The 21667-nt window shown below is 42.7% G+C and overlaps 1 protein-coding gene across 2 annotated transcripts; it reads right to left on the bottom strand.

Annotated features, from left to right (window-relative positions):
- Positions 1-1127: 1127 nt before the first annotated feature.
- LOC110493270 (ephrin type-A receptor 2) lies at positions 1128-21362 on the bottom strand. 2 transcript variants are annotated; one of them, XM_036950738.1, is made up of 15 exons: positions 21141-21362; positions 20166-20233; positions 18116-18755; positions 10532-10687; positions 9870-10330; positions 9546-9723; positions 9336-9432; positions 8764-8819; positions 6055-6180; positions 5759-5944; positions 4843-5114; positions 4462-4611; positions 3473-3666; positions 3197-3352; positions 1128-2862 (listed from the first exon to the last, which is right to left on the bottom strand). In XM_036950738.1, exons 1-15 carry the CDS (start codon positions 21352-21354, stop codon positions 2742-2744), a joined length of 3075 nt encoding a protein of 1024 aa, XP_036806633.1. In that variant the 5' UTR covers positions 21355-21362; the 3' UTR covers positions 1128-2741. The 2 variants fall into 2 exon arrangements, with proteins under 2 accessions (XP_036806633.1, XP_036806632.1); XM_036950737.1 differs by having other exon boundaries at positions 9336-9435; positions 21141-21361.
- Between the last annotated feature and the right edge of the window lie 305 nt (positions 21363-21667).

The following is a 21667-nucleotide window of genomic DNA, read 5'->3' as shown; positions in this document are numbered from 1 at the left end:
GGTGGCAAATGCATCTTCCAAATGGACAATGACCCCAAGCATACTTTCAAAGTTGTGGCAAAATGGCTTAAGGACAACAGTCAAGGTATTGGAGTGGCATCACAAAGCCCTGACCTCAATCCTATAGAAAATGTGTGGGCAGAACTGGAAAAGCGTGTTTGAGCAAGGAGGCCTACAAACTTGACTCAGTTACATCAGCTCTGTCAGGAGGAATGGGCCAAAATTCACCCAACTTATTGTGGATGGCTACCTGACACGTTTGACCCAAGTTCGATAATTTAAAGGTAATGCTACCAAATACTAATTGACTGTGTAAACTTCTGACCCACTGGGAATGAGATGAAATAAATAAATCTCCTATTCTGACATTTCACATTCTTAGAATAAAGTGGTGATTCTTACTGACCTAAGACAGGGAATTTTTACTCTGATTTAAATGTCAGGAATTGTGAAACTGACTTTAAATGTATTTGGCTATGGTATATGTAAACTTCAGCTGTATGTACACAAATGCACATCAGGACATGTAAACTGAGCAAAAATCTAAATGCAACAATTTCAAAGATGTTCCTGAGTTACTATTAGGATTTAAATTTAGGATTCAAATTTATTTGGTCGAAATCTATGGATTTCGCATGACTGGGCAGAGGTGCAGCAATGGCCTCAACCTTCCATTGATCTCACTGTACAATCATACAAGGACTGAGTAGAACGTCTATGTGGAGGAGAAACGCGTTCATATCTGTGCAAAAAGAACATTTAATTATTTTGTCACCCTGCCCTCCCCATCTGATGATCATGCATGTGAAGAAGCCGGATGTGGAGGTCCTGGGCTGGTGTGGTTACACGTGGTCTGCGGTTGTGAGGCTGGTTGGACGTACTGCCAAATTTTCTAAAATGACAGAGGTAGCTTATGGTAGAGAAATTAACATTAAATTCTCTGGCAACAGCTCTGGTGGACATTCCTGCAGTCAGCATTGCAATTGCATGCTCCCTCAACTTGAGACATCTGGCATTGTGTAATGACACAACTGCACATTTTAGTGGCCTTATATTGTCCCCAGCACAAGGTGCACCTGTGTAATGATCATGCTGTTTAATCAGCTTCTTGATATGCCACACCTGTCAAGTGGTTGGATTATCTTGACAAAGGATAAATGCTCACTAACAGGAATGTAAACAAATTTGTGCACATTGAGAGAAATAAGCTTTTTGTTTCTTATTTCAGCTTTTGAATCATGGAACTAACACATTACATGTTGCGTTTATATTTTTATTCAGTATAGATGTGTCAATATTACATTTAGAGACATTGTAATTACTGTCCTACTCAAAATTGCAAGTGAACAATTAATTGAAGAGGAATTAATATTGAGCCCGAGATAGCGCGAGAAAGAATTTAGCAGGGGCTCAGTAACAGATGATACATATGTGATGAAGTACAGTAGAGTAGAGATGGAACATTCCAGACTGCAATGGTAGTCACTAACTGACATCGAAGCTGACTGTGCTTATCGCTAACTTGAGGGTGGTTGTCAAGGAAATACCCCCAAAAATGTTTATTTCAATCAAACATTTTTTTCTTGCCTGTATTTTTTTATCAAATGGAAATGTTTCATGTGCTGAAATGCTTGTTTCTAGCTCCTTAACAATGCAAAAAGTCAAACAAGCACACAAATAATAATCAGAAACAAGAAATCATAAATATCAGAACGAATCCAGTGAACCCAAACGACATTGTATTAGTAATCCTAATGCAATCTGTGCATATTTACACAAAATATATATACCTAGAATGATATGTACAGCAGTAGATATTACAGTGAGCAATGTTGAGAATCCAGTGAATAAATAGTATAACTACAATGTACAGTAGTTGATATTGTTTTCTGCTATGTTTCCTTTCTGCTACAAGGAAACAATGATTTTATTGAAACAGAAAACTACATTTCTAAAAACGTGCCAGAGTAGTGTCATTAATTTAAAAAATACAATAAATATGAAATAAATATTAAATAATAATGGAAGAACCACTAAGAGTAGATGGAGACGAACTGTAAACTAAAGAAAAATACTATTTCAAAATGTATGAGAGAAAAGTATATGAGGTGGATTGCAGACAGGATGGAACCTACAAAATCAAAAAGAAAGAAAAAGTATTTGACTTCTTGACCTGACTGGAATAATTCAGAAGACCAATAAACCTGTCATTTGAGTAGATTGGCATTCTCATCTATCTATCTGTTACGTCAAAGCCTCAAATCTTCCTGAAACGAATAAGTCCAGAAGTGACTAGAGGAATAGGTGAGTGCTTGAGGAGGAGGTAGACCCAGTCCTGAAGTGCCTTAGAATGTCTTGTTTTTCAGACTTCCAGTTGAGAAAAAAGGTCTCAGGTCTCATACAGCTTCATCCAAAGCCTGTCGTTTCCTATCTGACATCATATTTCCATACTTGATAATATGAAAATATATTTATATATGATGCATTACTTCTCCTTTAACCACATCTCTCAGGGTCTCTTGTCATGGAGGACTGACATGTATGGTTTTACGTGCCCGTCTTTTCTGAGTGGCTGGCAGGCAAGGTCCTCTTCAGTCATGCCACTGACCAGTCTAAAGCAGCATAGCTCAGCCATTATTACTACATGTTCAACCCAACTTGTTCCATTTCCCCATTCAATGTGACAGTGGAATAAGGTGGTCAGTGCAGTCCTATTTTGGGGGAATCTCAAATTGGGGGTCTCACACTGCAAACACTGTACTGCAAACACTGAGTGAGCTGGTCTGGTCTTTAAGTCCAACGATGCTATAGGCGATTCTCTTCATGTGACCTGGTAACCGCACGCCAATGTTCCTGATGTCCCTGAGAGACAAGAAAGATAGAGACAGGAGCTGTTAGGAAAATGTTTCACATTCAAACCAATAGGTAGCACATGATAAAATAGGATTGCATTTGAAACTTCCTACTTGGACATGATACAGCCAGTGGTGCTATATAGGGTGGGGCAGTGAGGAATGGTATGAGGGAGGGGCATTTGATGAGTGCAGCATGAATGAGAGTGTGGCATACCGGACAACAAATGCTTAACAAAGATCTGAATACTCTTACTGTATTTTTCAAATGTGGCAGTGTCCCTACTAAGCTCATGTAATGTGGTGAGGCTGGTGCATGGTTACTGTATGTGTGTAGTACTTACTCATGCCTCATGGATAGCACCTGATCCATGGTTGTGATTCCAGCGCAGGCAAAGCTCTCAGTGTACTGACTCATCTTGATGGACTCCAGCCATTCCGGCACAGACCTGAAGGGGGAGCCGTCACAGCCACTGGTGCTGGGGAGGCGGATGGACACACTGTATGGAAAAAAACGGGGAAATAGATTGGTAAGAAAATGCTATATTCACAGTATGTGATTGAAAAAAAATCAACTGTCAAGTCCAGGGGAAATCAGCTTCATTCAATTCACATCTTACCGGGGATCAAAGTAAGCAATGGTTTTCAGAGATTCTGGGCTCCGGAGCAGTTTGTCCAGGATGTTGACGATGTCTGGGAAGCGAGGTCGTTTGGAGCGGTCCTGCAGCCAACACTGCAGCATCAGCTGGTAAACGGTGGATGGACAGTCCATGGGTGCAGGCAGCCGGAAGGCCTCGTTAATGGCCTTCATCACCTGAGGAAGAAGCGGGGTTTAGACCATGTCTCACAGAGCTAGTGTTTATGATCTAGACCAAGATTATGTGTTGTGTTAATGCATGTGGGCACTAACAGTTTTATGTGAAGAGGACTGTGGGAACTATTTTGACTTAAGAGGCCCTTAGTGGGTTGTTTTAAACACTCCACCCAGGATAAATACCCAGAGATGATGCATCACAGGCCTTGTGTTTACCCAGACCTACAGCGCTCTGTTATTTCCATAAAACAGGGAAGGGAGTGAAGGAAATGTGACAGATGAAGTGTAATGTTTGCTCATATCCCAGTAGGGCCTACCTCATGGTTTCTCATGTCCCAGTAGGGCCTACCTCATGGTTTCTCATGTCCCAGTAGGACTACCTCATGGATGCTCCTGTCCCAGAAGGGTCTACCTCATGGTTGCTCATGTCCCAGTAGGGTCTACCTCATGGTTTCTCATGTCCCAGTAGGGTCTACCTCATTGTTGCTCATGTCCCAGTAGGGCCTACCTCATGGTTGCTCATGTCCTAGTAGGGTCTACCTCATTATTGCTCATGTCCCAGTAGGACTACCTCATGGTTGCTCCTGTCCCAGTAGGGTCTACCTCATGGTTTCTCATGTCCCAGTAGGGCCTACTTCATGGTTGCTCATGTCCTAGTAGGGTCTACCTCATGGTTGCTCATGTCCCAGTAGGGTCTACCTCATGGTTTCTCATGTCCCAGTAGGGTCTACCTCATTGTTGCTCATGTCCCAGTAGGGTCTACCTCATGGTTGCTCCTGTCCCAGTAGGGCCTACCTCATGGTTGCTCATGTCCCAGTAGGGTCGTTCTCCGAAGGCCATGACTTCCCACATGACTATGCCGAAGCTCCACACGTCGCTGGCCGAGGTGAACTTCCTGTAGGCGATAGCCTCTGGGGCGGTCCAGCGGATGGGGATCTTCCCTCCCTGAAGGAACAGCAACAATAACTAATCATAAGAATGAGACTGAAGGGAATGTATTCACTAGAGGCATGGCTATTACTAATGTAAAGGTTTAGGAGGCGGAGTGAGTGTCTGTCAACATCACCAATCATTTGTAACCAATTATAAGTAAAGACATAGGAAGAATACTGAGTGCATAGTAATACCCCCACTTTTTCCATACATTAATATCAGTACAATGGATGTTTGACTCACGCTGGTGGTGTAGGTGCCCTCAGGATCGTCTTCCAGCACGCGGGACAGGCCGAAGTCAGACACCTTGCACTCCAGGTTGCTGTTGACCAGAACGTTGCGGGCAGCCAGGTCTCGGTGCACGTAGCTCATGTCAGAGAGGTACTTCATGCCGGCCGCGATGCCACGCAGCATGCCCACCAGCTGGTACGAGGAAATCTCCCCATCATGGTCCTTTAGATAGTTGTCAAGCGCTCCATTCTCCATGTATTCTGTCACAATCATGGCATGCTTGACTGCTTGAAGAAAATTATAAAAAGGTACAAATGTAGTACTTCATGTCAACAAAAGAGGCACAGTATGGTGGGGATGGGAAATAGGGGATGTTACTAGATAAAGTAAATAACTTAATAATAACTAATAAATGTCACGACTTCGGCCGAAGTCGGCTCCTCTCCTTGTTCTGGCGGCGTTCGGCAGTCGACGTTACCGGCTTTCTAGCCATCGCTGTTCCATTTTTTATGTATCCATTTGTTTTGTCTTGTACACCTGGTTTTCATTCCCCAATCACACTGCATGTATTTGTTCCTCTGTTCCCCCTCATGTCTTTGTGTGAAATTGTTTGTGTTACGTGTTAATTGTTGACGCGCCAGACTGGTTTGCTTATACAGTGTTGTTGACAAAGATGTTTATTGTTAAACATAAATTATTGTGACTGTTTGGCGCGTTTTACACTTTTGCCTATGGGCTGGAGGTTTTGACGCAGTTGCGTCCGTCTGTTGGTTTCTCCTGACTCAATAAAGTGTGCGCCTGTTCACAGCTCTCTGCTCTCCTGCACCTTACTTTTCTACCAGTACGCACACACCTGACAATAAATGACTATTCAGTGAATCAGTAGAGGCTGTCATTTGAGACACAGTGTCTGAGAGAAGAAACTCACACTTGGTGATGACTCCCTCCAGGCGGATGATGTTCTGGTGGGAGAACTGGCCCATGATGCTGGCTTCACTAAGGAAATCCTGCTTCTGCTTCTCTGTGTAGCCTGGCTTCAATGTCTTGATGGCTACCGCTACCTCTCCTCTCCTTGGAGCCTTCATCACACCACGGTACACTTCCCCAAACTCTCCTGTGAAACAGAAACACACAGAGAATAATATGAATTCATAGCATTCTTCTTGGGGGAGAGGATCGATGAGATTTGTTCAAAATATTACTGTAAACTAGTTTGACATTTACCTGCTCCGATGGCTTTTTGCTTAGTGACAAGACTGGGATGAATCTCGCTGGCAAACTTCAGGATAGCAGTGTTGGGGTCCTCGTACATGTGTGGATCAACGTAGGTCTTCAGGGGCTTCAGTTGATCTGAGGAGGAGATTGAAGATGGGAGATAATCTCTTTGGTAATGCACATCGCTGTTCCAATAGAGGGAATTTGACTATACAGTGCCTTGCGAAAGTATTCGGCCCCCTTGAACTTTGCGACCTTTTGCCACATTTCAGGCTTCAAACATAAAGATATAAAACCATATTTTTTTGTGAAGAATCAACAACAAGTGGGACACAATCATGAAGTGGAACGACATTTATTGGATATTTCAAACCTTTTTTAACAAATCAAAAACTGAAAAATTGGGCGTGCAAAATTATTCAGCCCCTTTACTTTCAGTGCAGCAAACTCTCTCCAGAAGTTCAGTGAGGATCTCTGAATGATCCAATGTTGACCTAAATGACTAATGATGATAAATACAATCCACCTGTGTGTAATCAAGTCTCCGTATAAATGCACCTGCACTGTGATAGTCTCAGAGGTCCGTTAAAAGCGCAGAGCATCATGAAGAACAAGGAACACACCAGGCAGGTCCGAGATACTGTTGTGAAGAAGTTTAAAGCCGGATTTGGATACAAAAAGATTTTCCAAGCTTTAAACATCCCAAGGAGCACTGTGCAAGCGATAATATTGAAATGGAAGGAGTATCAGACCACTGCAAATCTACCAAGATCTGGCCGTCCCTCTAAACTTTCAGCTCATACAAGGAGGAGACTGATCAGAGATGCAGCCAAGAGGCCCATGATCACTCTGGATGAACTGCAGAGATCTACAGCTGAGGTGGGAGACTCTGTCCATAGGACAACAATCAGTCGTATATTGCACAAATCTGGCCTTTAAGGAAGAGTGGCAAGAAGAAAGCCATTTCTTAAAGATATCCATAAAAAGTGTCGTTTTAAAGTTTGCCACAAGCCACCTGGGAGACACACCAAACATGTGGAAGAAGGTGCTCTGGTCAGATGAAACCAAAATTGAACTTTTTGGGAACAATGCAAAACGTTATGTTTGGCGTAAAAGCAACACAGCTGAACACACCATCCCCACTGTCAAACATGGTGGTGGCAGCATCATGGTTTGGGCCTGCTTTTCTTCAGCAGGGACAGGGAAGATGGTTAAAATGGATGGGAAGATGGATGGAGCCAAATACAGGACCATTCTGGAAGAAAACCTGATGGAGTCTGCAAAAGACCTGAGACTGGGACGGAGATTTGTCTTCCAACAAGACAATAATCCAAAACATAAAGCAAAATCTACAATGGAATGGTTCAAAAATAAACATATCCAGGTGTTAGAATGGCCAAGTCAAAGTCTAGACCTGTGGATCTGTGGAAAGAACTGAAAACTGCTGTTCACAAATGCTCTCCATCCAACCTCACTGAGCTCGAGCTGTTTTGCAAGGAGGAATGGGAAAAAATGTCAGTCTCTCGATGTGCAAAACTGATAGAGACATACCCCAAGCGACTTACATCTGTAATCGCAGCAAAAGGTGGTGCTACAAAGTATTAACTTAAGGGGGCTAAATAATTTTGCACGCCCAATTTTTCAGTTTTTGATTTGTTAAAAAAGTTTGAAATATCCAATAAATGTCGTTCCACTTCATGATTGTGTCCCACTTGTTGTTGATTCTTCACAAAAAAATACAGTTTTATATCTTTATGTTTGAAGCCTGAAATGTGGCAAAGTTCAAGGGGGCCGAATACTTTCGCAAGGCACTGTATATACAAAAGTATGTGGACACCACTTAAAATTAGTGGATTTTGCTATTTCAGCCACACTCGTTGCTGACAGGTGCATAAAATCGAGCACACAGCAATTCAATGTCCATAGACAAACATTGGCAGTAGAATGGCCTTACTGAAGAGCTCAGTGACTTTCAACGTGGCACCGTCATAGGCCACCTTTCCAACAAGTCACTTAGTCAAATTTCTCCACCGCCATTGGACTCTGGAGCAGTGGAAACTCGTGCTCTGGAGTGATAAATCATCTGGCAGTCCAATGGACGAATCTGCGTTTAGCGGATGCCAGGAGAATGCTACCTGCCCCAATGCAAAGTTCCAACTGTAAAGTTTGGTGGAGGAGGAATAATGGCCTGGGGCTATTTTTCATGGTTCAGGCTAGTCCACTTAATTCCAGTGAAGGGACATTTTAACGCTACAGCATACATTCTAGACGATTCTGTGCTTCCAACTTTGTTGCAACAGTTTGGGGAAAGCCCTTTCCTCTTTCAGCATGACAATGCCCCCCGTGCACAAAGCGAGGTCCATACAGAAATGGTTTGTTGAGATTGGTGTGAAACTTGACTGGCCTGCTCAAAGCCCTGACCTCAACCCCATCGAACACCTTTCGGATGAATTGGAACGCCGACTGCGAGCCCAACCTAATCGCCCAACATCAGTGCCCAAACTCAATAATGCTCTTGTGGCAGATTGGAAGCAAGTCCCAGCAGCAATGTTCCAACATCTAGTGGAAAGCCTTCTCAGAAGAGTATAGGCTGTTATAGCAGCAAAGGGGGGACCAACTCCATATTAATGCCCATGATTTTGGAATGAGATGTTCGACGAGCCTGTGTCCACATACTTTTGGTCATGCAGTGTATTTCTTGGATGCTGTGATTCCTACCTGTGCTGAAGAAGTAGGGGTCCTCTGATCCCTGTCTATGACGGTAGTTCTTTCTCCTGTTAGGAAGCAAAGTCACTATTATGATTGGCCAGACAATATGCAATGTTAAGACATTCTTATTATGTAAGGTATCATTAAACTGCCCAGTGAACATCTCACTTTTAAACGTTCATATTCTGTTAACTCATATCCAGATAATGTTGTTGACTCGTCCTATACTCGTATATACAGACAGGCTGTCATATCAGTAAGGGCAGGATCATCTTCAGCCACAGACCCAGTCAGCTACAGTTACAGTTTTTAACAGCTACTCTGGCTGTTACTGATAAAAACCCTCTTAGAGATGACATGGCATTACATTCTCAATCAGCTTATTAAGAAAAACATTTACTCACTATGACTGAGATACAGTATGTGGTTGTCCCACATAGTTATCTTAAGATGAATGCACTAACTGTAAGTCACTCTGGATAAGAGCATCTGCTAAATTACTGAAATGGAAATGTAATGAAATACCAAATGTGAACTACATCTTAGGACAGAGGGATATGATAGAATTAGTGTGTTCTAACCGTTTGTGCAGCAGTAGAAGGACTACAACGACGAGCAGCATGATTCCTCCTCCTACTACAGCTCCCATAACCCCTGTGTAGTTCTGGACCTGAGACTCTGCTGAAACACAACCACAGACAACACAGTGAGATCACAATACACTCACATTTTAAAACGTCTTGCCTGGATATTAGAGACAAACAGTGTGGTGTCTCTAGGGCCACACTTACCAATGGGCAAGGTTTTGAACACATGCTTCATGCTGTATCCCCCTGGGTTTCCCTCAGGGCTGAGAGCCTGAACTCTGAACACGTAGGCCGTGTCAGGGGAGAGGTCACTGATCTGCACCGTACTCTTGTCCAGAACCAGGACTGTGTATGTGGTGACATCACGCTCACTGTCGTCCTCCTGCATGGGACAGGGAGAGAGAGGAGCACTGAGAGGGGATTCACTATAGAGATATACTAATACTATTATATATATATATATGTTGTGTTTAATGTGTGACTGACATGGAGAGAAGAGAGAGGGAGGAGTGTAGTTGTCTGTCTTACCTTCCTGCGGTACATGAGTTCGTAGCGGTGGGTGATATGGGATGGTGCTCGGCTGGACAGAGCCCAGGACAGAGACAGGCTGGTGGGGCTCCGCTCCTCCAGACGGATGGACGTCACCTTGGGGGGATCAGTGAAGTGCAGAGCGGTGGTGATGGTGCTGCTGGGTCTCTGGCTGCTGTACTGAGACACTCCGCTGCGGGCCTCTACAGTGAACGTGTAGTTGAGGTGGGGCTCCAACTGGCTAACAGTCACCATGGTGTCCTGGAGGTCCGTGGGGTCGGGCTGGAAGCGGACCTTCTCCCCACAGGGCACACACAGGGCCCCGGTGCAGCGCTCACACACCACGCTGTAGCAGATGTCCCGGCGGCCTCCTGTCACCAGTGGGGGGCTCCAGGACAGCTGCAGCCTGCCGTCCGCTGACAGAGTGGTGGAGGCCAGGTCACGAGGGGCGCTGGGTGGGGCTAAAGGAGTTATTGTGAGACATTCCAAATGTTAATACACCAGATGAAGAACGCTCAGATCCCTCTATCAACAATGATGATGACATAAAGACAGTATAGCCTATGAGGACACAGGATAAAATAAGGAATGGCTGTAGAATTGGCTAATCCTTTGTTAGTGATAGGCCTGGCTGTAGCTGACTATCTGGCCATTGTTCTTACCAGAGCAGGCTGACATAAGAGGGTCTGATGGGGAGCGGTAGAATCCCTCCATACATGGACACAGGAGGGCGCCGGCTGTGGATGGCTCAGTATTCTCAGGACAAACCTCACAGGACTCACTGGACACAGAGTCTTTAAAGGAGCCTGGCGTACACGCTGAAAGAAACAGGAGGATGCTTATTAGTTATAGTATTATTAGTATCCACACGTACACAAGGGAAAGAGTGTGTGATTGAGTTACAATACATTAAAAAGATATCTCTGTCAGTCCCCTGGGGCTTGACAGGAAACTCAGGCTGTGGTTAAACTGTAATCACTGAGGCTTTGTATTTTAACAGAATGGAATGGGATTTTCCGGACGATTTGCCTCCACTTGTCCTTTGCGCCTCAAGTTCCATTCTCAAGTTGCACTGACAGTCAACCGGATGCCACGGAAACACTCAACATAGCAGATGTTCACTCTGTACAACCGTTCCCTTTGAACTCCAACATCAGCACTGTGAATGCTGGTGTGGGTATTGTCTGAGGAGCCTAACGGAAACAGCAAAATGGTTACTGCTGAAGATATTCAACTGACCTGTAGGATATGAAGAAAAAATTTACCTTCCATTCCGGAAGTGTGTGTGTGTGTGTGTGTGTGTGTGTGTGTGTGTGTGTGTGTGTGTGTGTGTGTGTGTGTGTGTGTGTTTGTATTGGACAGAAACCAGGATGCAGGGATTGCAAGTCTGAAACTGTACTTCCTTCCTTCCTCCGGTGACAAATGACAACATGCAAGGATGGAGCAAGGGAGAGGAAGTCTGGAGGAAGTAGAACTGCTAAAGGGGAGATGTTGTTGACCAACCGTGTTGTTGGAGCCTAAATCAATACACATTTTTTAGGAGAATCGATGTGAATGTTTACTTTAAGAAGCGATCTCCTCTCTCTCACCCTTTATTCTAATGTCTCCCCAGGGGATAAGTCTTTCATCAGGCCTCTATAGTGAAGAGGGTGACCTGTGATGGACAAGAGGGATCTGCCAGTGACTTAACCACCATGGCAGAAGGACCTCTGCGTAACATCCAGCCCCACAATAGAACAATGGAGATGAGTTTTGAGTTTGAGTAGGGGGGATTGAGAAGAATAGATGGATGGGGGATGGGTTAGGGTTGCAAGTACCAACAGAAGTTCTCTCTGGGGAATCACTCTGGGAGTGTAGGGGTGTATAGTGCTACGAACGCATAAGAAAAGGGGGCTAGCCTGTTTCATCTGGAGAAGGAGCAGCAGGACTCCTGCCAAGTATCAAAGCACCCCTACCCCTATTCATCTATTGTGACTGGGATTGGACTGAGTGGTTCCATAAATATGTTGTGTTTATTCATTAGAGCCCTAAAATGGTGGAATGTGCGCTGCATATATCAGTGACAGCACTCTTTCAAGATCACTCTGAGAATGTTTGAATCTCAGTGAGTGAAACTTTACAAGACTAAAAAAATTAATTTGACAGAATTATTACACATTAATGTGGTTGTTTGTTATTGATGAATTGAATTTTCTTACAAACTAAGGAAATAAAAAAAAATATCTGACTGAAAGTGGGACCTGAAATAATGGCTCACATTGTCCTGGTCAGTTCCTTTGGACACGGCGGTGCTCTTTATGAATGGAGTGGTGGAGGCAGTAATGTATCTGTTAATCTCATCTATGTTTTGATCTCTGTGTCAGCCCATTGTTCTAATGAGTGGGAACAAGGAGCTCATTGCATGTGGCATATCATTCGCAAACAGCTGTCCTTTTGCTCCACACTAATCCTCTTGACAATTTTTTTTTAACCTTCATTTAACTAGGCAAGTCAGTTAAGAACAAATTCTTATTTTCAATGATGGCCTAGGAACAGTGGGTTAAGTTAACTGCCTTGTTCAGAGGTAGAACACCAGATTTTTACCTTGGGGATTTGATCTTGCAACCTTTCCGTTACTAGTCCAACGCTCTAACCACTAGGCTACCTACCGCCCCTTGCCTAAATGAATCAAGTTCCTGGCAGTTCCACACATCTAACTGACCAACCTCTCATGCGCCCGCCAACTGTCCACTAACCACCAACTACCCTCCCTAATGACTTCATACTGAGTCACGAACAACCATCTTATTTGAGTCATCCTGGCCCAACCTTCCCCTTTACTTCCTCGTTCCCAGAACATATTCTCTGGACCTTTAGAGACATAAATCCCTTGCCATTGACAGGAATGTGTTTCTGCTTGACTGCACAGAGAATTAGGATATGACTCAGTATTATAAATTAGTATAATAATGAACTGAACAAGTTTGTCATGTCAAGCCTGTTTGGGTCTTTTCTGTCTTTGTCCTCTTTTAATATATATATATATATATATATATATATATATATATATATATATATATATATATATATATATATATACAGTTGAAGTTGGAAGTTTACATACACTTTGGTTGAAGTCATTGAAATTAGTTTTTAAACCACTCCACAAACGTCTTGTTAACAAACTATAGTTTTGGCAAGTCGGCTAGGACATCTACTTTGTTTTTTCCAACAATTGTTTATTTCACTGTATCACAATTCCAGTAAGTCAGAAGTTTACATACACTAAGTTGACTGTGCCTTTAAACAGCTTGGAAAATTCCAGAAAATGATGTCATGGCTTTAGAAGCTTCTGATGACCTAATTGACATCGTTTGAGTCAATTGGAGGTGTACCTGTGGATGTATTTCAAGGCCTAGCTTCAAACTCAGTGCCTCTTTGCTTGACATCATGGAAAAATCAAAAGATTATAGACCTCCACAAGTCTGGTTCATCTTTGGGAGCAATTTCCAAATGCCTGAAGGTACCACGTTCATCTGTACAAACAATAGTACGCAAGTATAAACACCATGGGACCACGAAGCCGTCATACCACTCAGAAGGAGACGTGTCCTGTCTCCTAGAGATGAATGTACTTTGGTGCGAAAAGTGCAAATCAATCCCAGAACAACAGCAAAGGACCTTGTGAAGATGCTGGAGGAAACAGGTAAAAAAGTATCTATATCCACAGTAAAACCAGTCCTATATCGACATAACCTGAAAGGCCGCTCTGCAGGGAAGAAGACACTGCTCCAAAACCGCCATAAAAAAACTAGACTATGGTTCGCATCTGCACATAGGGACAAAGATAGTACTTTTTGGAAAAATGTCCTCTGGTCTGATGAAACAAAAATAGAACTGTTTGGCCATAATGACCATCATTATGTTTGGAGGAAAAAGGGGGAGGCTTGCAAGCCGAAGAACACTATCCCAACCGTGAAGCACAGGGGTGGCAGCATCATGTTGTGGGGGTGCTTTGCTGCAGGAGAAACTGGTGCACTTCACAAAATAGATGGCATCATGAGGAGGGAAATGTGGATTTATTGAAGCATCATCTCAATACATCAGTCAGGAAGTTAAAGCTTGGTCACAAATGGGTCTTCCAAATGGACAATGACGCCAAGCATACTTCCAAAGTTGTGGCAAAATGGCTTAAGGACAATAAAGTCAAGGTGTTGGAGTGGCCATCACAAAGCCCTGACCTCAATCCATAGAAAATGTGTGGGCAGAACTGAAAAAGCATGTGCGAGCAAGGAGGCCTACAAATCTGGCTCAATTACACCAGCTCTGTCAGGAGGAATGAGCCAAAATTCACCCAACTTATTGTGGGAAGCTTGTGGAAGGCTACCTGAAACGTTTGACCCAAGTTAAACAATTTAAAGGCAATGCTACCAAATACTAATTGAGTGTATGTAAACTTCTGACCCACTGGGAATGTGATAATTCTCTCTACTATTATTCTGACATTTCACATTCTTAAAATGAAGTGGTGATCCTAACTGACCTAAGACAGGGAATTTTTACTAGGATTAAATGTCAGGAATTGTGAAAAAACTGAGTTTAAATGTATTTGGCTAAGGTGTATGTAAACTTCCGAATTCAACTGTGAAAATATTTTTTAAAGGTCCCGAACAGTCATTCCCATGTAAAATGGCCTTTTGAGTGACTAAAATATCACCCATAATATTTTTTGGGGGTAGAAATGCTGAAATATTTGAGGTAAAAAGGCATTTCTCTCTCATGGCTTACTATCAGGAAGTTTGAAAAGACAGGCTGAGTGGCGGAGAGCTTATATTCATGAGCTCACCTTGACTGACAGCTCTTTGAAATGCCTATGTCAACAAGCTTAGATGCAGTGAGCAGTGTTGCAGTAAAATCATCTCAAGCAAATGTGATAATGCACAAAGAAACTCAAACAACCTTGAAATTGCATCAATAATGTATTTTTTAAATACATCTTCTGTTTGGCATGTCTCTTGTAATGCGATTCACAGCAGCACTGACAGCGGTCCTGGACATGGAACATTCCTTGGCCTTCCCCTTCGCCTGGAACTATCAGACCCTTCAGGTTACCCTTCCTCAGGCTTGGAGCTATGGTATGGTGGAATACTTTCTCAATGTTAAGATAAATGTAAATGTATCTTTAATGTAGTACGGTAACAACATAACAATCTATGACAGGGTTCCCTAACTGGTGGCCTGCGGGCCGGGTTTGGCCCCCAGTTTTTAGATATTTTAGAAATGTTTTTGAAAATGAAATACATAAATGTCTCATTTACATAAGTATTCACACCCCTGAGTCAATACATTGTAGAAGCACCTTTGTCGGCGATTACAGCTTTGAGTCGTCTTGGGTATGTCTGTATCCACAAGAGACACATCTGGATTTGGGGATTTTAAGCTTTCATAAGTTAGATGGGGAGCGGCGGTAAACCCTAATCTTCAAGTCTTTCCACAGATTTTCAATTCTAGTCTGGGCTTTGGCTGGGCCACAAAGGGACTTTCACATTCTTGTTCTGAAACCATTTCAGCATTGCATTGGCTGTATGCTTGGGGTCATTAAATTCTCTAAAATGACGTTGGAGGCGGCTTATGGTAGAGAAATTAACATTAAATTCTCTGGCAACAGCTCTGGTGGACATTCCTGTACTCAGTATGCCAAATCCACACTCCCTCAAAACTTGAGACATATATGGCATTGTGTTGTGTGACAAAACTGCAAATTTTAGAGTGTCCTTTTATTGTCCCCAGTACAAGGTGCACCTGTGTATTGATCTTGCTGTTTAATCAGCTTCTTGATATGCCACACCTGTCAGGTGGATGGATTATCTTGGCAAAGGATAAATGCTCACTAACAGGGATGTTAACAAATTTGCGCACAATATTTTTGAGAAATAAGCTTTTTGTGCGTATAGAAAAATGTCTGGGATCTTTTATTTCAGTTCATGAAACATGGGACCAACACTGTACATGTTACGTTTATATTTTGTTCAGTTAGTTGATGATCCCTTATCTATGAGCTAACCTGGTTGCCTAGCCTATTGGCTATATTTTACTGTAATAGGGAGTCAAAGGGATACAATCCAAGTAATTATACCACCCAAGGTGACCGGGATCTCTGGCTTCAACAAGGGAGCCTCTTGTCCCGTCATAAACCACAGACTGACTCAGTATAACCTTCCTGACTGAGATGGGCGTGACGGCACAGTCCCTGTAATCTGTGGTTCACCTCAGCCATGGCTATGGACGCACACAAATAGCTGTGTGGAGAAGACACACTGCTCAGGTACTCTTCAGCTGGCACATCAAGTCACATGGCTCTCCTTAGCCAATCAGTACGGGAGGGGACGTGAGGGTGAACGAATTCCTTTCAGAAATCCCCAGTTCACTGAGCATAAAGTAATGTAATGTTCCTCCCTCCCTCTCCCCCTCCTTTCCAGTTTCCTCCTGATAGCTCATCACACCACACCCCGGAATACCAAAGACATGGCAACTTTCATACAAACAATGTGAGCAAACAATCATTTACATTTCAATTCATTACTGCAATGTGTTCCATCTAGGCGTACTCTCAGTGTTTCTCATATACAACATTAAAAAACCAAATGCCTCTCTACCAGTCCCCTTGCCTCAAACAAACAGATGTATCCGGATTATATGCATTTGAACATTCTTAAACACCATTCCTACTTAAACTACAAACTTTTACACCTCATGCCCCTATAGTCTACAACAGATTTCCCTCGTACAATTTTCATTGTCCATAAAACAGTATCCTCCTCACCCCACCCCATTTCTACGTCCTGAGAGACAAACACAGTGGAAAGAAAATGTTGGCCAGGTAGAATGATTCATGACCAGGAGTGCTCTTTACAGCAGTCAAAACTTCCCCAAAATTCCCCTTTGCCTTGTACCTCTGCCACATTCTCCCACATGCAGTCCCTCTCCCATATCATGTTTGGAAATAGTGTTACAATCCTAAACATCTCTTGGCATTGCTGTCAAAACAAACAAAAACATGTCCAAATACCTCACACTGTTTTGTCTAAATTCATTCCTGTATATCATTCTACACCTGACCTGCTTTTATTTTTGTCTGTGAGGTGTTTGAAATCCCAATTAACATTCATGTCTGTGAGGTGTTTGAAATCCCAATTAACATTCATGTCTGTGAGGTGTTTGAAATCCCAATTAACATTCATGTCTGTGAGGTGTTTGAAATCCCAATTAACATTCATGTCTGTGAGGTGTTTGAAATCCCAATTAACATTCATGTCTGTGAGGTGTTTGAAATCACAATTAACATTCATGTCTGTGAGGTGTTTGAAATCACAATTAACATTCATGTCTGTGAGGTGTTTGAAATCCCAATTAACATTCATGTCTGTGAGGTGTTTGAAATCCCAATTAACATTCATGTCTGTGAGGTGTTTGAAATCCCAATTAACATTCATGTCTGTGAGGTGTTTGAAATCCCAATTAACATTCATGTCTGTGAGGTGTTTGAAATCCCAATTAACATTCATGTCTGTGAGGTGTTTGAAATCCCAATTAACATTCATGTCTGTGAGGTGTTTGAAATCCCAATTAACATTCATGTCTGTGAGGTGTTTGAAATCCCAATTAACATTCATGTCTGTGAGGTGTTTGAAATCCCAATTAACATTCATGTCTGTGAGGTGTTTGAAATCCCAATTAACATTCATGTCTGTGAGGTGTTTGAAATCCCAATTAACATTCATGTCTGTGAGGTGTTTGAAATCCCAATTAACATTCATGTCTCTGAGATGTTTTAAATCACAATTAACATTCATGTCTGTGAGGTGTTTGAAATCCAAATTAACATTCATGTCTGTGAGGTGTTTGAAATCCAAATTAACATTCATGTCTCTGAGATGTTTTAAATCACAATTAACATTCATGTATGTGAGGTGTTTGAAATCCCAATTAACATTCATGTCTCTGAGATGTTTTAAATCACAATTAACATTCATGTCTGTGAGGTGTTTGAAATCCAAATTAACATTCATGTCTCTGTGATGTTTTAAATCACAATTCACATTCTTGTGCACAGTGTGCAGTCATTTCTAAAAACCCAGCCAGTGTGGTGGTTAGTCCTTGCACTTCTGTAAATACAGCTGCTGTTGAAAACTAACACCCAACATTACAACAGGTATGGTTGGGGTGTGCAGGGAGATGCATTACGTGAAGCCTGGCTGTAGTCTTACCTTGGCAGGAGTCTCCAACAACTTCATAGCCTCCGCGGCATTGGCACTGTCCCACGGGCACCACCCACTCTCCCTCAGCGGTGCAGTAGATGCGTGGGGTGGCCTGGCTCACGGCGTTCTGCACACATGTTCCCTCCACCTCCCTCAGGGCATCTGTTACCGTCTCTGGGAAGGCGGCCAGGCTCTGCACGGTGGACGGACAAGTCTTGTAGTACACCCTCACAGAGAGCAGTGCCACACACGCTCCCATGTCCTGGAAGGCCAAGTAGAAGCCCTTCCTGGATAGAGGGCCCACTGTCCGTGTCTCCACGTTTACCTTCAGCACACCGCGGCCCCGCGTGATTTCATCCGACGCGATGGTGGCCACTTTGCGGAACTGGCCCTTATGGAAGCTGGTGCCCACGTCGGCATCGGCCTCGAACATGTGCAGGTTGAAGGTCTCTTTGCAGGCGAGCGAGGTGCCGTCGAAGGTGTTGCAGTCCCGCACAACGAAGTGCAGCTCCACAGAGACGCGGGTGGTCCCTGGGCGTCCTTGGATGAAGGTGGTTCGGAGCCAGTTGTCCTGCTCACCCGCGTCGATGTTACACACACTGTAAGTGTAGAGGAGGGAGCCATTCACCACTGTCTGGACTATCTCCCACTGAAACAGAGAGAGAACAGAGGTTTAGTTTAACACAATGTACAGGGCAAGACACAACAAGTGAAGGAAGGAGAGAGAGGGTTTTAAGAGAATGAGCATAAGATTAAGGGGATTATGTTCTCGTCAAGGATCAGTTGCTGTTTTATTGATGAAACAACCTGTCTGTCTGCTGAGAAGCCTATAAACTGCTCAAGCTTTCCTGCTACTTTTCTTCCACACGCCAGGGAAGGATTTGGTCTGGACGCGTGGAATGCTCACTGCGTGTGTGGTTTCCACGAACTGACGTGGGTGCCTGTGTGACACAGACTAACACTAAAACAAATACTTTTGTGGAATACCAAGCATTATGGCAGTAAAAGGTTTTTTTACAAGTTCATGGAAAAGACATGGCAGCAATATTGGCTGTGATTAAGTCTGTTTTAAGAGAGGGAAAATAAGGAAATGCTTGCCTGGTAGCAGGATTTAAGGAATCCATTAATTAAGCACAGGGCTGTAAAAGAATAACCATCATGAAATCATTTAACCCCTCAGATGGCTTCCATAAAGGCATATTTCATTGGACCATACACAGTGAGTGCTTTATTCCAAGTGTGAGAAGGATGAGTGTGAGAAGGAAGAGAAGATAGATATAGATCAAGAAGAAAGTGCATTATTAAAACATCCACTCCAAAGTCAGATGTAAATGTGTTTCATAAGTTTGAGGAAGTTTGATGAGAATAGACCAAACATCATAAAATAGGGGGGAATCCTACCCAATACGTAGAGAATGCAATGCATCTGTAAACTTCACGGTAACAAAAGAACAGCAGTTAGCGCACTGACGCTGACCACGTCCTGTTGCTTTTTTAAGACCGTCAACCACACTACTATAGATAGAGGAATGCCTCTCTCCCCCTCCAACCAGTCTCCCTTCCTTTCTCCTTCCATCAGTCTTGTGTTCCAGTTTGTCTGACAGGAACCTCCCAAATTTATATTACCACAGCAACAACAACAAAAAGTTTTTGGGGGAATATTGTTGGAATGATGACAACCTGTTGGCTATTTTCAGTTAGAAAATGTACGTTTGTCCTGTAAATTCAGATGCAGCTCTAACGCTGACATTTTATGACATTTATAGTTGTATTATGAAAGGGTTGCTCTAAAACCAGTGTAGGCTAGCTTTGCCAAAACTTTGTGAGCTGCTACTCATTCCATCTTTCACAGAAAACTGTTCTGAAGGAATGAGAGCGGAGAGAATGTCTTGCATGTGACCTTTCAAAAATGTGCAATTCAAAATGTGGCTTGGAATCTACCTTGTGTGACATCTAGCCTACTGTTCACACCATCTGGTGTATCATGTGTAGACCATCCATCTGGTTAGACTACTGCAATCCTTATATTTTCTCACTATATGCTATGGTTACTACTCACCCCTTCTTCATATGGCCAGGTCAACCATCCCAACTCGCCTCCCGAAGCTTTCATATCCAGCAGCACCTCTACAGAGATAATTTTAAAGCAATATTAGTAAACATTCTTAATTCATTTGAGGAGCTGTTTCGTTAGAAAATAATAGGCATAACTTCTTATGTGTTATAAGAAATTGAACATGTGTAATAAGCGATGTACTCTACAAGTAAACTGGATTATAAAAGTTACTTTGTTTCTCTGAGCCAACAATTATTAAAGTAGCCTGCTAGAAATTGCCAGGCCTAGATTCACCAAATAGGCCCAATATAACGTCATCCACGGCTTTCAAGAGGACATGCCCTGGCATGACAAATCTGATCAAGTAAGCCATGTCTATTTAAGTAAACTATGAATTACTATGTCCTTCAACTCCCGTGTTTGCATGAAAAAGGCAGAGGAAAATATGGGAAGTTAAATAGCATGATAAAGGGAGTGAAAATTGTTGGGAACATCTCTAAGAACCCATGCAAGTCAATCACAGCCTACACTCCCATCCCTTCTCCCTTCAGTACAAGACCCTGTCCACTCCGATACTGAAACTAAAAACTTTGAATGAACAACCTAGCAACTCTCATCTGAAGGAATTTCAGTGTCAAGTCCTCTTTGTGAAGTAAAATTCCTTCCTTTAAATCATGATCAAATACCACCATTACCAAGTTGTATAAATTAAGAATAATGAAAAGTATTATTATTGCATGTTTAAAGTAGCAAAGATAGCCAACAATATCATAGAAAAAGCAATACATTGAACAGAAAATATAAATATTGGAGGAAAAAGACTGTTTAAAAAGACTGTATAACACTGTAATATAGACAATATCGCAAGAATATTACAAAACTTCAAGAATACCATGTCACAGCCCAATCCCCCAACTCATAAAACACAAAGCAAGGCTCTTTACAATCGCATTTTAGAACGAAAAATAGAGTACGTACGTTCTTTCGCGTGAAGAGTAATAAATATATGGGTAATAAATACATACAAAAACAAAGAATCAAAAGTAACACGACGGAAATCCATTTTTTTTAAAACTTTTGACGGCAATTCCTCTCTGATCTGATCTCGTAATATCGCCGAACTTCTGTGAGCACTACCGGTGTCAACCGCCCTTCGTTTCAGCCGAAAGTTCCATAGAAAAACAGGTGGCATGATGAGCTCCGCCTTTGGAATGTGGGCACAATCCATATATGGTATGCGGTAGAGGTGGGGTCAAATCATAAGATTATACTACCTGTGCAGTGAGGATGTACATTCAGTGAAACGACTGTAGGCTATCCCCCTAGTATTTAGCTTTTAGAAAAAATGTGCAATATTGTACTATGTCTATTTGTACATTTCTTTCACAACACCACACACACGTGAGCACGCGCGTACATACACACGCTCACACATACACACACACCTCGTCCCCTGCCCCAGAATAGTTCATTGAATATGGATTATATCTGTATTATATTCTTAT

This window comes from Oncorhynchus mykiss, chromosome 17 (assembly GCF_013265735.2).
Source record: "Oncorhynchus mykiss isolate Arlee chromosome 17, USDA_OmykA_1.1, whole genome shotgun sequence".
Taxonomy (NCBI): domain Eukaryota; kingdom Metazoa; phylum Chordata; class Actinopteri; order Salmoniformes; family Salmonidae; genus Oncorhynchus; species Oncorhynchus mykiss.
Note: the sequence above shows the minus strand (reverse complement) of the source record. Positions and strands in the feature narration are given on the sequence as shown.

Coding starts and splice junctions, on each gene's coding strand:
- LOC110493270 (XM_036950737.1), bottom strand. CDS start 21,354: ATGCCACCTGTTTTTCTATGGAACTTTCGGCTGAAACGAAGGGCGGTT. Junction 20,234..21,140: donor TACTCTTCACGCGAAAGAAC/GTACGTACTCTA, acceptor TTATCTCTGTAG/AGGTGCTGCTGGATATGAAA. Junction 6,181..8,763: donor CCCCTACTTCTTCAGCACAG/GTAGGAATCACA, acceptor TCTCCTCCTCAG/ATCAACTGAAGCCCCTGAAG.